Genomic DNA, 14,593 nt, shown 5'->3' on the forward strand with positions numbered 1-14,593 from the left:
TTGATACATAAAACATTTTTTCAAATGAAGCAAATATTACCACATGAATATCAACTTCATTTTGGTAATTTAAAGACTAAAAAAACACATGTATAAATAATGCTCTTCCTAACGAATTTATAATAAGAAGTTATAAATTCATAATCAGAAGAGAAAAAGGAATGAAGACAGGAAAGTTAAAATACATATCGAAGTGGATGTACCCAAAATGGAGGGTACATGCTATCAGCATGAATACTATAAGATAAGGGGTAAAGTAGGAACAAAAGAAGAACAGTCGCTAGAGCATGAATCATAAATACTCTACTAACCCTACGGCATGAATCCAGATTTTTTGTGGAAGTAGCAGCACTCATTTTGTGTAAAAAAGAGATAAACTATAGAGGTGTAAATTTCATCATCTATAAAAAATAATGGTTTGGACCAAAGCCTAGTATAAAATTTATGGTTTAAGCCATGACACGGAGTTTATTTTTTTAAAGACGAAAGAGACATTGGATTACATAGAAACATAGCTGTGACTGCTGCTGGATGGAAATCAATTTATGCTTATTTCAAATGCAACCGCTTCTGAATGAGAAATTTTCAAATTCAAAAATTGCGCGCAATCAATCGATAGTTACGCAATGCGTGTTTCATTGTTTTAATGGTGTTTTGTCGATTTTGAATTTCTTGATCGCTTATAATTTTTTACTCTTACTGTGCAATGTGATAAATGATGCGAACTTAAACATCTCAATAATGTGAAAACCCTATGTGGAAAATGGTGTGAATGTCTGTTGGCTGAGTTTCACGCTGGAACCGCAGGACCTATGTAATTCGTATTATTTCATATGCCGCTGGAAGATGTGTGCCCTTCAGCGTCGAGTTATTTTTCCTGTATTTTTCCACTCGCTCATTTTTTCCAGTCGTATTAGAAGATTATTCCCTGTGTTACATACCCTAAATAAGTGGCTTTAATGTCAAAGACGTTTTTCATGTGCTTAGACTGCAAAATGTTTTGATATCAATGAAATTTAATTAAAAGTATTAATAGTAGATGTGTGTATGCTGTAGGCACAGTAATTATGTGGAAATACATGGTCATCGTAGCAGTGTCATGCGTTGTGTATCAGATTTGGAGAAATGCTACTGTTGAAGACATTGTGGCCGTGGACAGATGTCCGTTCTGCTTCGGTAACACCTTGTGCTCTTCTGTTTATAAAGGCCGTCTATCCATTGGACAGCCCAAAAGTTAGCCACTTTCTTTCTCCTCATTGCATGTTTTCCATTGTGATTCTACTACTTAAAACTGTAAGCTTATTTTTTTACCTGCTCTCTCATATCCCTATTCCATCTATTGTTATACGATTTTGTAGTTTATTGTCGGCAGTAAGTTAAGTTAAGGCGTTCTAGTAGTTTTATTTCTCATGAAGGGATAATTTCTTTAGGCTTAACTTTTTGGGAACATTATGATACATTCTTCGGTGGATCTAAAAATGTATTCCGTGGAATGTTGGACAACTCTCAAGAAATAATCTTGAAGAACCTTGGACATGACTGGGAACTACGAGAGTTTGATTCAAAGGTTACTAAAATCATGAAAAATCTTGGAGTGAAGAGGTGGAATGATATACCTCCTGATACATTGCTACATTTAATTGTAGAAAAGCTCGCAGGAAATTTCAGCGGTTCGTTTTTATGAATTACATATGCTACATGTATTTCTCTAACCATCTTTCCTAGATTTAATTTTATCTGTGGCATTTTATGTTTCAGCTCCAATGATGAAGCTTGTTCTTTGCTCTCAATCCTCCGACATAGATGAAGAAAATAGAAGTCACATCGTTGACGAGTTTCTCAATAGATTGTCTGTTGATACTGATTTTGATATCAGAAGTGGTGGTCTTGCTGCTTTGCTACACATTTGGTCTCTACTTCATATTAACCCAGAGCCTATAATTCTTCAGGTTTGTACATTACCGTTATAACTATTTTGAAATGGTTCTTTACATGATGTACAGGTTATATACAATGCCAGAGCAAGTTCTAGGGTGTGTTGGGTATGTCTAGTACTGCACTTCATCTGTTGGATGGGTTGTTAAGCTATAGCTCTCATGTTTTTGCAGCACCTTTGTTAAGAGCAATTTAATTCTGATGAGTGGTTTCTCTCCACATATTCTTACTGTTTTGATGAATGGGGGTAATTATTAGAACAATAGACTCTGTATGTCAAGACTTACTTTATTCTTGATGAACAGATACAATTGTAACCATGAAGAGACTACATGATAAGTTGCACTTACACACACTCCGTAGACAAATCCCTGGCTGGTGTAAGATTGCTCGCAGATACCTTGCACTCGACACAACCACACTTGGCACATGTCCTCTTCCATTGGCGCCGACTCCATGGGGCTTGAGGGGGCCTGAGCCCCCTCAATAATTCGTTATGGGTGTGAGGAAAAATGTTTAAGGCTTGTTGATTTTCCCCGGAGTGTCCAGATATCTAGATAAGAGTTCTCGGTGTTCTAATTTTTATCATATGACTCTTCTAAAATGATTCAAAACTTAAAACTCACTACTTATAAAATTTCCCGGGGATAGATCCCCGCTTTGGGCCCCCCCAATATTTTTTGTAAGTCGGCGTCCCTGTCCTCTTCACATCACTTTCATCCAGATGATGAATCACTTCCCTTCACCTTTCTGTGGCACAAATGACCTAAGCTATTGGTCACTACCTTTAAATACCATACAATGAATCGAATCGGGACCTCTAAATGAAGCCCCGTAATAAATTCCCTTCTGTAACCCTTTCGCACCAAATGTCACCTGCAATTGAGAATTTTCATATGCAAAAGACCTAACGTCGGCTCTAGCTGGTATGTATTTTTCAAATCAAACAAACGAACGTCAATAGGGTAGTTTCCTTCATCAGAGAAAACGAAAGGCATTGATTGAGATTCGTTACCCACCATTAGTGTAGTCATAATATAAAAATTATATGGTTCTAGAAATCCCGATTTTTGACGAATGGTAAGGGTCAATTTTAACCTCATTTGAAAAAGGCCAGGTTGGCGCCAATGCAAATCCGCTCCACGTGACGTCACAGGGACCTAGTTTCTATACGAGTAGATAGGAGTTTTACATCGTCTGAGATTACCAATGCATGCATGAGGCACAGAGCTCAGGGAAACATCTCTTAATAATCACATATCAAAATTGCCTATGGTTGGAAAGTTTCCTTCGTTTGATAAGGTATTAATAATCCATATTTAAGCCAAGCACCACCTGCTAGCAGGGTACTCTGCTACCTGCTAGCAGCCTGCATCGTAGTGGCGCTCATAGCCTTGCACCAAGATGGCCTCACACAACGGCAGCGAGAACCAGAATGACGTCACATGGGCTTTTCCCAGCATTCATTCTTAGCCATCACGTTTTCACTCGCATGAAAATTTTCACTTTTCATTTAATCGCGAAAAATAGATATCTTCATTTAAAAATCCAAAAGCGTGAAGTACGTACTCCAGGAGTATGTAATTCATGCATCTTTAGATTAAGGCAATAAAAAAAGAATAGGAAACTACCCCATTAGACCGGCTGCAGATGATGGGAAATCAGTATTGAGGTAGCAATTGTTGGAGGCATTCAGGACCTGCCTGAGACCCAGCGTAGTGAGACTTTAGGGCCACTGCTTGGCAATTGGCCCAGATCCTCTTACTCATTTATGATCCTCCTCACTGCATAAATCCATTTTGAAGTGGCTATATTATCAATGGTTTTTGTAAAGAGACATTTTGTTGTGTACTCCAATTTTTATATTTTGATATGAATTCTTTGTTTTTTTTAAATGTGCGTAAGCAATTTTTAACAAAATTTTAGTGTTACTATTAATGTACTTCTGGAGTTAAGAGTCTGAATACCTTGTGTTTACTAACTTTGTTATTATCAATGCTAGAAATCTCTTTCTAATTCTGCAATGCTGAAAAAAATGTTAGCTATTCTAATCTATTGCTAATCGACAGATATTTGGTTTAAATACACTGGTAACACAGTAAGTTGACCCTGGATTCATGCTAAGACAGGGTAAGAGGGTCTAGTCCAGTGGCTGCAGTGATAGCCAGGCCACTGGACTAGACCGTTAATTAAAATAATAAACAAATAAATGCAAAAAAAACCTGAAAGAGGTATAAAAATATACCAAAATGTTGGCCAAAAATTTTGCGTTTAATTCTTAAAGAGCTACTCCAAGATACTAATCAACGTTTGAGGCTAAAGATAAATGTAGGTGGTATAAAAGTTGATAATAACAGTTCAGTTATTAGGAGAAAAATGGATATGGTAGTTAGGACATCAGGAAGAGAATTTTATTAGGTATGGACACATTCATAGACATGAATAGGAAAGAGCTGAGAAGAAGAATATTATGTAAGAGTATAAAGAAAAGACTTGTGAAGGGTCTGATGTGGAGTGTAGCACTTTATGTTGTGGAAACATTGGCACTTAATGAGGGAGATTCGAAAAGACTGAAGTCTTTTGAAATATAGGTCAAGATACGATGGAGACAGAAGGTTTGGATGTTGGGAATACTGTGTGGAGAGGGCATACTTAAATCCATGTTGAAAAGAAAAATGTTAGGTAAGCAATGGAGGGATGGAAGAAATGAATAGGGTTTATTGATATATGTACGTATTGAAATGGAGTAGCCATTATTTTGAATTGAAGAGAATGATCCAGTCAGGACTGGCTGAAGTAACTCGCAAAATGCTACATGGAAACCTACCTTAACTGGTAGAATACTTTAATAATAATGAATGTTGTCCAAAAAGCCCAGTTGATCAGGCTAAGGAGTGGCAGGCAGGCCAAGATAGTCAGTTGGTGTGATGGGGTAGGGATGAAACATGCTTCAATTGTTCTTGTGTAATTTGATATTTTCCTTAGAAGACAATGATTTATGGTCCGTGTGATTTCGGAAAAAAAACAACAGAGGCACGGGCTGATGGACGGCCGAGGGTGGTTTTCTGAAATCTGTGGCGTAGTTATTTTTGATGTGGTTATTATCCCACGGCGCTAAAATTCCCTCGATGATTGTTCAATCTCTTGGGAAGAGTCACTCTATGTGCCAGTCGTATTTTGCCTTTTTTATTTTCCACAGCTGAAATTCTTCTACGTAACCTCTGAGAGAGCTTTCAAACAAAATGGTTCATGAGCAGGATAAGAATCGTATGCGACGGCGCATTTGAAGAGAGAATCGGAACTCTTTCCACCAGCGGAAGACTTCAGATTCAGATCCGATGTCTTCTGCGACTTTGATCCAATGTATCTGATGAAGGGCAATATCCACGGGTATTTGGAAAGGCGTATCCAATCCAACCATCCCTATTAATAACTGATGTTAACAACCCGAAGTGCAAAAAGTGTTAAAAATGCTTGAAGCTATTTTCTCTAATTTTATTATGGGATAGCTATTTAGGGTTATGGATGTAATTCGGTTACTTCAGCACTGTAAAATGATCCCTTTTTCACAATTCCAGTTGTTTCAATCCCAGGGTGGTTGGCCATTTCCTGAATATCTTGGAGCTTGTGGCAGGCTAATTGCCGAAGAATATTGTGGGGAGCCCCTATCTGCTGTTGCATACAATTTAACGTGGGAGAAAAGGGCTCTTCTTGCATCACAAGCTCTGACAGCAGCTCATCGATTTACTCACGGAGATTCACTATTTAGACTGTATTTGGTGGACATTTCTCCAGATAATGTTGTTGTCATGGAAGATATCAAAGGGATTCATTTGAAATTTGTAGATTTAGAGGATGTAATTCTTGTGGACAAGAGGTTGCCAGAGACTGGTAAGTATTATGGGCAGTAAAAATATTAGTACATTTTATTTCAGTGTTGCATATTGTCTAAATTTTAGTCGTTTCCTTAAGTTAATGATTTATTTGACTGCTTACTTTACCCACTGTGTCAAAAAGATGGGGACTCTCCTACTGGCCAAACTATGTCTTTTACCCTTTCCCTTCTAACAATGAAAATATGCGGCAGGACCTTTCTTGATCTGGGGGACGAAAGCCGCAAATTTTCATCGAAGATTTTCCTACGAAGGTGAACGAATGCCTAATATATATATACATTTCCTTACTCTCTCCCTTCTATGATGGTCCCTAGTTCCTGAAGTCTTAGTTTCAGGACCCAACAAAGCAGGACTTAGGCCGTGCCCTTGAAATCTGGGAGCAGGTATCCGGACCTCTTGTCTTATATTAGCCCTCTTTGTGGTTAGGGACTGCAGTCATACAATTGTTCATTTAGTCAGTTTTCGAAATAAATATTTGTTCCTTTCTCAAAAGTTATAAACAAAAAATTGAATTCTTTGTCTTTTGAGAAGTATTTACAATTTTTAAACGAAATTGTACGATGAATATTAACTTACATCTTGATTTCAGTATAGACATCAACATGGAAATTGTTGCTACATTAAATGCATTAATATTGACGGTAGAGCTTTGTTCGAAATTTTACAATTCTCAGAATAAAACGAGGAATTTCATTCAAAGTCTTCAATTTACATACAAGCAACAATTATCCATATTGCTAATTCATACAAACAGAGCATGATTGACAGCGAACCAATGCCGCTGGTAGGGTTATAAACCGAGAAAGAAGGGAGCCCAACTACCCTCAGAGTCTGAGATAATGCAGAGTCCCTGCTAGGAAGGGTCAAAAAAGGTTTGTGCTGAGAGTATGTGATTATCCACGAGACCCTTCTTAACAAATGTCCTGCAAAAATGCTCCGTACAGAGGGGACCGAAGAGTCTCTTGGGGCTCATTCCAGCAGTCATGCTGAGGCAAAAACTCCAGCGTGTCGCGAAAGGGTTAAAGAACCAGTGAATCATGGGGCCTCTCAAAGAGACTATCTTGTATTCCCATTTTATAAATATTTGTTACTTATTTTTCGTCTTCTTATTTCTCTGCAGCTATTCCCATTAGGGGTCGATGTTTCTAACTAGTCCCCTCCAAGTCACTTGATCCGCAATATCTCTTTCAGTCAAACCCCTCTCCATGAAATCATTCTCGACACAGTCCCTCCACGGTACCAAAAATTTTTGTAACTAAGTACTGAATAGAAATAAACACAATGAAAGCAAAGGCTATCATCTTAGTCAGCCAGTCAGACCCATCATGTGATCTTGGATTTTTCCATTTAAATCTTCTCATTGGTCTTTCTCTCGTTCTCTTCCAGGGCTTCTACTGGCAAATTTTGAATTTTGTTCCCACATACTCCTAATCCCTAATCAATATATGTCCAAACCATTGCATCTTTCCCTCTTGCACCTTTCTTGATAATCCTTTCTTGATAACAACTACCTCCATCTCCCATATCGTCTTTACTAATTTGTTTCACCCTTTTCTCATCCACTAGTTATTAACTTCCTCTCTTGGGAAGTAAATCATTAAATAGACCCATGATATTTCTTAAAATTGGCCACAAATTATTGTGAAATATGAGTTCAATAAAAATTAAAAGTAGGTTAATGGCAAGCAAGAAGGAAAAAGTACTAATCTTGGGTAAATTTAGTTTGGAAATTTGAGTGCTGATCATTCCGTGAATAAATTAATGTGAACATAATGTTTTTGATGACATTAACCACATCGTACTGTGGTACTCAGAACCCACCATCAGAGTAAAGCTAGGTAGAAAAAGTTATTACACTCAAAGGTAATATTTTCCTTCTCTTTGCCCCTTCTATTTTTTAAGTACCACATTCCTTCAAAGCTTAAAATGTGTAATTATTCTGCACCCTAACTATTCAGAGGATGCATATCTACCATTGGTCTATTCTTTAGTTCATGATGTATCACTTCTTTGAAACTAGGGCTATCACTTCGAAATTTTCAGAGTGATTTGAGAAGTTCCTTATCAGCATTAACTTTTATCTCGAACAGGAAAATTTTAGGTCAGCATTCATACCGAGGTAAAATTCTTGTATTTAACTCTTTGCATTGTAAGGGCGTAATATTATGCCATCTGTATTTTGAAAAATCATACTTTGCCATTTTTAACGAAGTGATAAACCTCTAAATAAACTCATGAAATTAAAACAAAAGCAAAAATAAACTCATGAAATTAAAACAAAATTCATTCTATAGGATGATACCAAACACCTATTCCTCGCATCCAAGGCTGGTTGGTAAGAAATGACAGAAAAGTATTGAAAATTCTGGAGTATTGAAAATTCATTCTATAGGATGATAGCAAACACCTATTCCTTGCATCCAAGTCTGGTTGGTAAGAAATAACAGAAAAGTATTGAAAATTCTGGGGTACAGATCTACAGTACTAAGCTCAACATGGTAAGTGAATACATACTCTGAAAATTCCAAGATGGTAGCATGAGTTTCAAACAAGTAAATAGTTGAGAGAAAAGAAAATGTGACAGGTCTAGTAGGAGTGATGTGTGTATTTCCCTTACCATGATCATTCTTCTCTTCTATTGTCTATGTCACCTAATGCACCAATTGTTCCTCATTAGTCAACATATTCCATCAACGATAATTTCATGTATAAAACTGCAGTTCTAAATGCATATCATTGAATAGAATCTCTTGTTTATAGATGAGCCAACCCAAGCATATGTAACTCACGTGAGCAAATTACAAGATGACTGTCCAGATGGATCATGCTTTGTGTTCTCAGCATATGACATATGCAGCCACCACCTCAGTGACCACAATTACTTTGCCGTTTGTAGCGTAAGTATCACCTGCTCTCTTATGTAATTATAAGCAGTTTCCATTTTTCTATCTGTCTCATAGTTCTCGAGCTATGAGTGACAAATATCAACTGGTTTACCCCTTTCCCTGATAAGTTGCTGATGACACTGACTCATTCCAAGGACCTCCATGCTTCTCCACTACTTCTCCTCATCATTTATCTGCCTCCAATTGTTCTTTATCATTTAAACTCGAATGAATGACTCTTTCCATCAAGGTTTGGGATGTGTCTGTGAACGATTGGATGACTCGGAACTTTGATCATGTCACAAACTCATTAAAAGTGCTCGACATCTTTAGCATTTTTTTCACTTTGAAATTATGTGAAAATGGCCGAATGAGGAAGACTTTTTTTTCAGAGGGATTCAGCTCTGCATCAAGAAAGTTAAAGAGATGAGTTTTAATCGCAAAATTTGTAAAATTTTAGTCTTTCGACTCACCCAATTTTACACCTTCATTCACCTTTTTTCTGCAGCCTACATCCCCCATCCCTCCTGCTTATTACCGTATAAGCTTGTGTAAGAGGCGCACACGTGTAAGAGGCGCACCCCTATTTTGAGGATCGAAGCTATAAAGAAAAAAAAATTTGCGACATTTTTTTTATCCAATCGCGCGGTGTTGCAGACGTATGCCTGGAATTTCGACAGTTATCGAAATGTCCTCTTTCAGTACTATTTGAAAGAGGAAATTTTGATAACTGCGGCGGTAATAGCGGCATTAGAGTGAGTAGAAAGAGTTCCGATCCTCTCTTTGCATACGCCATCGCTCTACGTTTCTTGTCCTACTCACGAACAATTTTGTTTAAAAGCTCTCGCAGGAGTATTGCAATAGAATTGCAGCCGTGGAAAATTTTAAGGCAAAACACGACAGGCAAATGGCATGAGCTTTCCCAACAGATTGAACAACAATCGGGGCAATCTCAGCGCCGTAGGATAATAACCACGTCGTAGATTTAAGGCCCCTTGCACACGCACCGATTTTGGACGGCCGGTAAAATATCGGCCGTCCACATTCCAATAGTGAACAATGGGAGAGCATTGGAGCTTGCACACGTACCGACCACACGCCGGCACCGGCAAAATGCCGGTTAGCTGCCGGCTATTGTCACTTTGGATCGCCGACGCCGGCTCAAAAACTTAGCAACGTATCGTTTGACCGGTAAAAATCCGGCGTGTGTGCAAGCATCGCTTCGCCGGTAAAATATCGGCCAATATTTTACCGGCCGTCCAAAATCGGTGTGTGTGCAAAGGGCCTAACGGAACTACACTCGGCTCTCCATCAGCTGATGCCTCTGCCGTTTTTTTCCTTTCCGAGACTCCACAGGAAAATATCAAGTTACAGGGGAACAATGGAAACGTGTTTCATCCCTACCCCATTCCACCAACTAACCTTTTTCGGTCTACCAGGTTCAATTCCCCGAGTTTCTAGAGGTCAAATGCTACGTGAGTCACCTTCTGAGCTCGAAGATATCTCGATATCTTTCAGCAATTGTATGACACGCACGAGGTTCTAAAAAGAATTAGACCTAACGCGACGTATATCTTACAGCATTTAAGTTTTTTGAGCTCCAATTGATTGACGCAAAGATCTATAGCTAAAATAAGGCTACTAATATTCAACATAGTCCAAACAGCACAATTTCGGAAGAAACAAGCGTAGCATAAGCGCATTCAAACAAGACGAGACGGACTGGAAACTCAGGCAACGCAAACTGCGTATATCACATTGCTGCGCCTTCGCCCCTTCGCTTTAAAGGCAACGACGTCACATGCAAGATCGGACGTGTTCTTCCCTTGCTCCTTCGCTCGTAGCTTTAAATACGGATGGGAGGGAGCCCTCTTCCCCTCGACCTCTCCTTCAGCGCTCTTCACTTATAAGCATTTCCGATTTCTTCTATCCACCATTAAGTCCAACAATGAGCACACTCGTTCGAATTTTTTCAACCGCAGGTTTTGACACCAATATTACTATATGCAGTATAAATGCCGCGGGATGCCCACTCGTGGCAATAAATTTAGCGCGCGCTCCGGAGCGAATCACCCCGCGCGATCTTTTCAATGTTCACCTGTGGGGTACCGACATGACGGCGCGATGCTTGCAAGAAATTCAAACAGGAGCATTTTAAAAATACGTCACTAAGGGAGAAACTCCCCTGCCTGCCGCTTGATTTTGACCCAGGGTTTCAGATGACTGACTCACGCTGAAAACCAAGGCCACTCAGTTCCCCTTGAACTTGCAACCGGTGAAGGGGAGGGGGGGGGAGATAAGAAGTTTGTGTAAGAGGCGCACCCCCATTTTCGGCTGCAATATCTGGGGAAAAAGGTGCGCCTCTTACACGCGCTTATACGGTATTTTCCATCCAGTATTCCATTCTCTTCAGTGACGGATCCATGATATGGACAAAGGGAGGGTTTAGGTGGTGGCCTGGGAGTTAACAAATCAGCAGTAGTGTGGGTTCGGGAGGTTATGATAATTTTGAGGCTTGTAACAACACTTTAAGGGTGTCTTTTGACTCTCGTCTCCTGCATACATTCGACAACTGAACAAAGTTATCTATGACCTTAGGTTTTCCCGGCGTATCAGTTGCAGAAAAGTTTCTCGGGTTTTCCACCGGTTGATTTCGCCCATGTGTCCCGACGTTTCGATCCGTGACTTGCTGATCGAAACGTCGGGAGACATGGACGACATCAACCGGTGGAAAACCCGAGAAACTTTTCTGCGAACAAAGTTATCATTTTATCTAGCATAAATTGGATACACCAGTGAGGGATTGTAGCCCCTCTCTGGATTTTCCACTGATTCTCTTATACCCTTTAAAGTTTTTGTATTGTACAACCTATTAACACGTCTGCCCTTCATACGTAAGCCTTTTACTTTTTACTTTGCAAATTTTTGCATCATATCAAGTGCATAATTAATTACAGTAGACTCTGGTCAATTGGGCCGCCAGGTATTAGAGGTAGATCTCCAAGAATAGAGGCCAACTGTAGAATTGCCTTGAGTTGTCTCCAGTCATTTGGGATGATAAACGGTTTAAATGAGACGTGTAATTGTGGCATTGGCTCAATAATCATGTTAAGACATGCAATTTCTTAGGCACTAAAATCAATTTTTTTACATTCTCACTTTTCAAAAATTTGCAGCGTTTACAATTTTCCATCATGTAGAAGGTAGCTAGAATTTGCTGATGAAAAGCTGAAACCTTTTTAATTTATTGAAAAAAGCCTACTTGATCATTACAGCAACTCTTTGGGTCATCACCATTCCTACAAGATGGACTTCTGAGACCGTTTCCAGAAAAAGTGAAACAGAACGAATATTATTCGCAGTTGGAATATCTTTTAAAGGAGTGTATACAGCCGACTGATGCCGATCAATCCCGTGAATCCATTGCTTTGGAATTGCAGCAATTGTTGGAACACCTTGCTTATTACTTGTGATGAAATCGTGTCTACAGGTATAAAACAACTATTTTTTGTATGGTCAGTAGTTAAGTAATTATTCTAACCGCTTCCATATGTGTTATAATTTACATGTATCAGCACAGATTATCTGTTTGGTGTCAGAATGTTTTTCTTTGTATCAAAGAAGATGCCGTTACGTAGGCTTTTCACTAATTTGAACTGGTGTGGATTTAATTTGTGCTTATAGTGCAGTGAATTTAAATGAAGTGAGCTAGTCAAGAACCTTTTTACATCTTGTGATATAATAATAGTTTGCTTTTTAAGCGATTGGGGTGTTCCAAATTTTGTCCATTTGTTGTAAAAAGCTAGAAAATTGGGAATCAGGAGGGTATTATGGGTTTTGTATTGTTTTCCAAGACCATAGCAAGAGGGGGGATGGTGACTAGGTTCAAACTCCCCAGAAATGTTTGGGAGATATTGTCATAAGTGTAGAGTACAAATGAAATGAATCTTCTCAAATGTACCTTCTCTCCAACCCAAGGGAATACCCAGGATCTTAACTGGGGGGGCAAGCCATGGGATTAATGAGATTGTTTCCTTGAAAAAATAGTTTTATTTTTGGTACATATCTTATACCAGGGGTCTCCAAAATACAACCTGCGGGCCGGATCCGGCCGGCGAAGGGCTTTCATCCGGCCTGCGCACTCGTTTAACTCTGTGAGACGCTGCTAGAAGCATTGCAGCGCTGTGTTGCATGGCAAAGTCGCCTTCAATCGTTCGTAAATAAGAAATACGCCACCGGATACTTCGGTAGACGTTGGTATCGAATACTTCAGTCATCGGCAAATTTGCTATCCGGCCCGCGGGGCGATTCGGAACTTAGAATGTGGCCCTTGTGGCCTAGTAAATTGGAGACCCCTGTCTTGTACTTATATATATATCATTTTTCGTGGATTTAAAGAAAATTTGTTGAATGATTTCGCCACAATTCAGTGCTGATTTTGCTGAGAGACTTTTGCGATTTTTGCTTCTGGAGGGGGCAGCTGCCCCTCGCTGGGTACGCCCATGCTCTAACCCAACCTCCGCCCCAAAAAATTTTCTGGCTTCAGCCATGTTGGTTCCTTGTGCCAAAAAGTCCGGGTACACTTTATACTCCGGGTTTACTTTAACTTAATCCCTTGGTCCTGTGGTCCTAAGTAGTGGCTACCACATGTTCCTCCCCTGCCCCCTTTCCTGTTCTGTTGTTGAGAGGCTGCAAAGTGAACTGCTGCCTTTAGGCACCAGCAAGAAGATGAACCTAGGATCATACCACACCAAATGAAGTTTGCCACCCATTAGTGGGGCCAATTACGGTCTGCACAATGGAAGGTAGATTTGGCTGCAGCTAACATGTGAGGAGCAAGGCAGTTCCTAATTCAGAGTAAATATGTGGAAGAGTAACTTTTTGCCGCATGGGACCAAGATTTAAAAGGAAAAATCCAAGATCACATGACAGGTTTGATTGGCTGACTAAGATGGTAGCCTTTGCTTTCATTGCCTGAATCACATGATCATTTTTTCCATCCCGTTCTATCTATTTTTTCCATCAAACTGTAATTCAATGAAGAAGGATTTGATGCTTCCCCGGCGAATGCTGTTGATGAAATCTTCACGGGAAATCAGCCGGGTAATGATGGTCATTGCTGCCAATGTTTCAATGGCCTTCTCTGCCATCGTCTTCAGGGCGAATGATGGACCTGGTTCTTGCCGGGCTTATATACACCGTTGGGGAGGTCAGGTCGTCTGTGATTGGTCAGATTTTTTAGAGTTCGTTGTGCACGGGACGACTTGATTGATGTCCCAACCTTGGCGAAACTTGGAATAAGCCCATGGTCCCTACACCGTAGGAGAAAGGTCAGAGAGCTAAATTGTGTAATTTTACTAACTGTAATTCAATGGTGCTTTTTTTGCTTTTAGTCATGCTGGCAGTCTTAAAAATTTGCCTGACATATCAAGTAAAATTAGTAATAATGTCCCTAACATTATCTTATAAAAATCCCATAATGTATTTTTGGATTCATTTTGCAATGCAGTCTCTTGGAGATTTTAGTTTCACTGCAAACTGGCAATTTCAAAGATACTGGTTTACTTATTTTCTGCTGTTTAAAGATATAAAAGTGAAGTGTGGGTGTAAATTATTTGTAAATTGGAATTGTCTGTGGCTTCCTTTTTAAAGAGATATCTTTGAATACTTACCAGAAGTCCCATGTTACTGACTTTTATTTCCTTGAGCACAATTTTCACTCTTCGATCTTTTTATATCATCTTATAAAATAACTCAATGATGATTCAATGAAGTTATGAATGAGTTTTCGATGAAGTTATGAATGGAAGGAAATATTAGGTAGATGTATGCTGGCTTTTTTTAAATTTCCATGTTTCTTTTTTCAAGCCATCTTCC

General features: G+C 39.3%; 1 protein-coding gene across 2 annotated transcripts; it reads left to right on the forward strand.

The window, feature by feature from the left end:
• Positions 1 to 629: 629 nt before the first annotated feature.
• On the forward strand, positions 630 to 12,766 carry LOC124169069 (divergent protein kinase domain 2A-like). 2 transcript variants are annotated; one of them, XM_046547542.1, is made up of 6 exons: positions 630 to 1,233; positions 1,431 to 1,670; positions 1,759 to 1,949; positions 5,514 to 5,826; positions 8,592 to 8,728; positions 11,992 to 12,766. In XM_046547542.1, the coding sequence occupies exons 1-6, from the start codon at positions 1,068 to 1,070 to the stop codon at positions 12,187 to 12,189; spliced, it is 1,245 nt and encodes a 414-aa protein (XP_046403498.1). In that variant the 5' UTR covers positions 630 to 1,067; the 3' UTR covers positions 12,190 to 12,766. The 2 variants fall into 2 exon arrangements, with proteins under 2 accessions (XP_046403498.1, XP_046403499.1); XM_046547543.1 differs by having other exon boundaries at positions 1,202 to 1,293.
• The last annotated feature ends 1,827 nt before the right edge of the window (positions 12,767 to 14,593 follow it).

Source organism: Ischnura elegans, chromosome 12 (genome assembly GCF_921293095.1).
Source record: "Ischnura elegans chromosome 12, ioIscEleg1.1, whole genome shotgun sequence".
Classification (NCBI taxonomy): domain Eukaryota; kingdom Metazoa; phylum Arthropoda; class Insecta; order Odonata; family Coenagrionidae; genus Ischnura; species Ischnura elegans.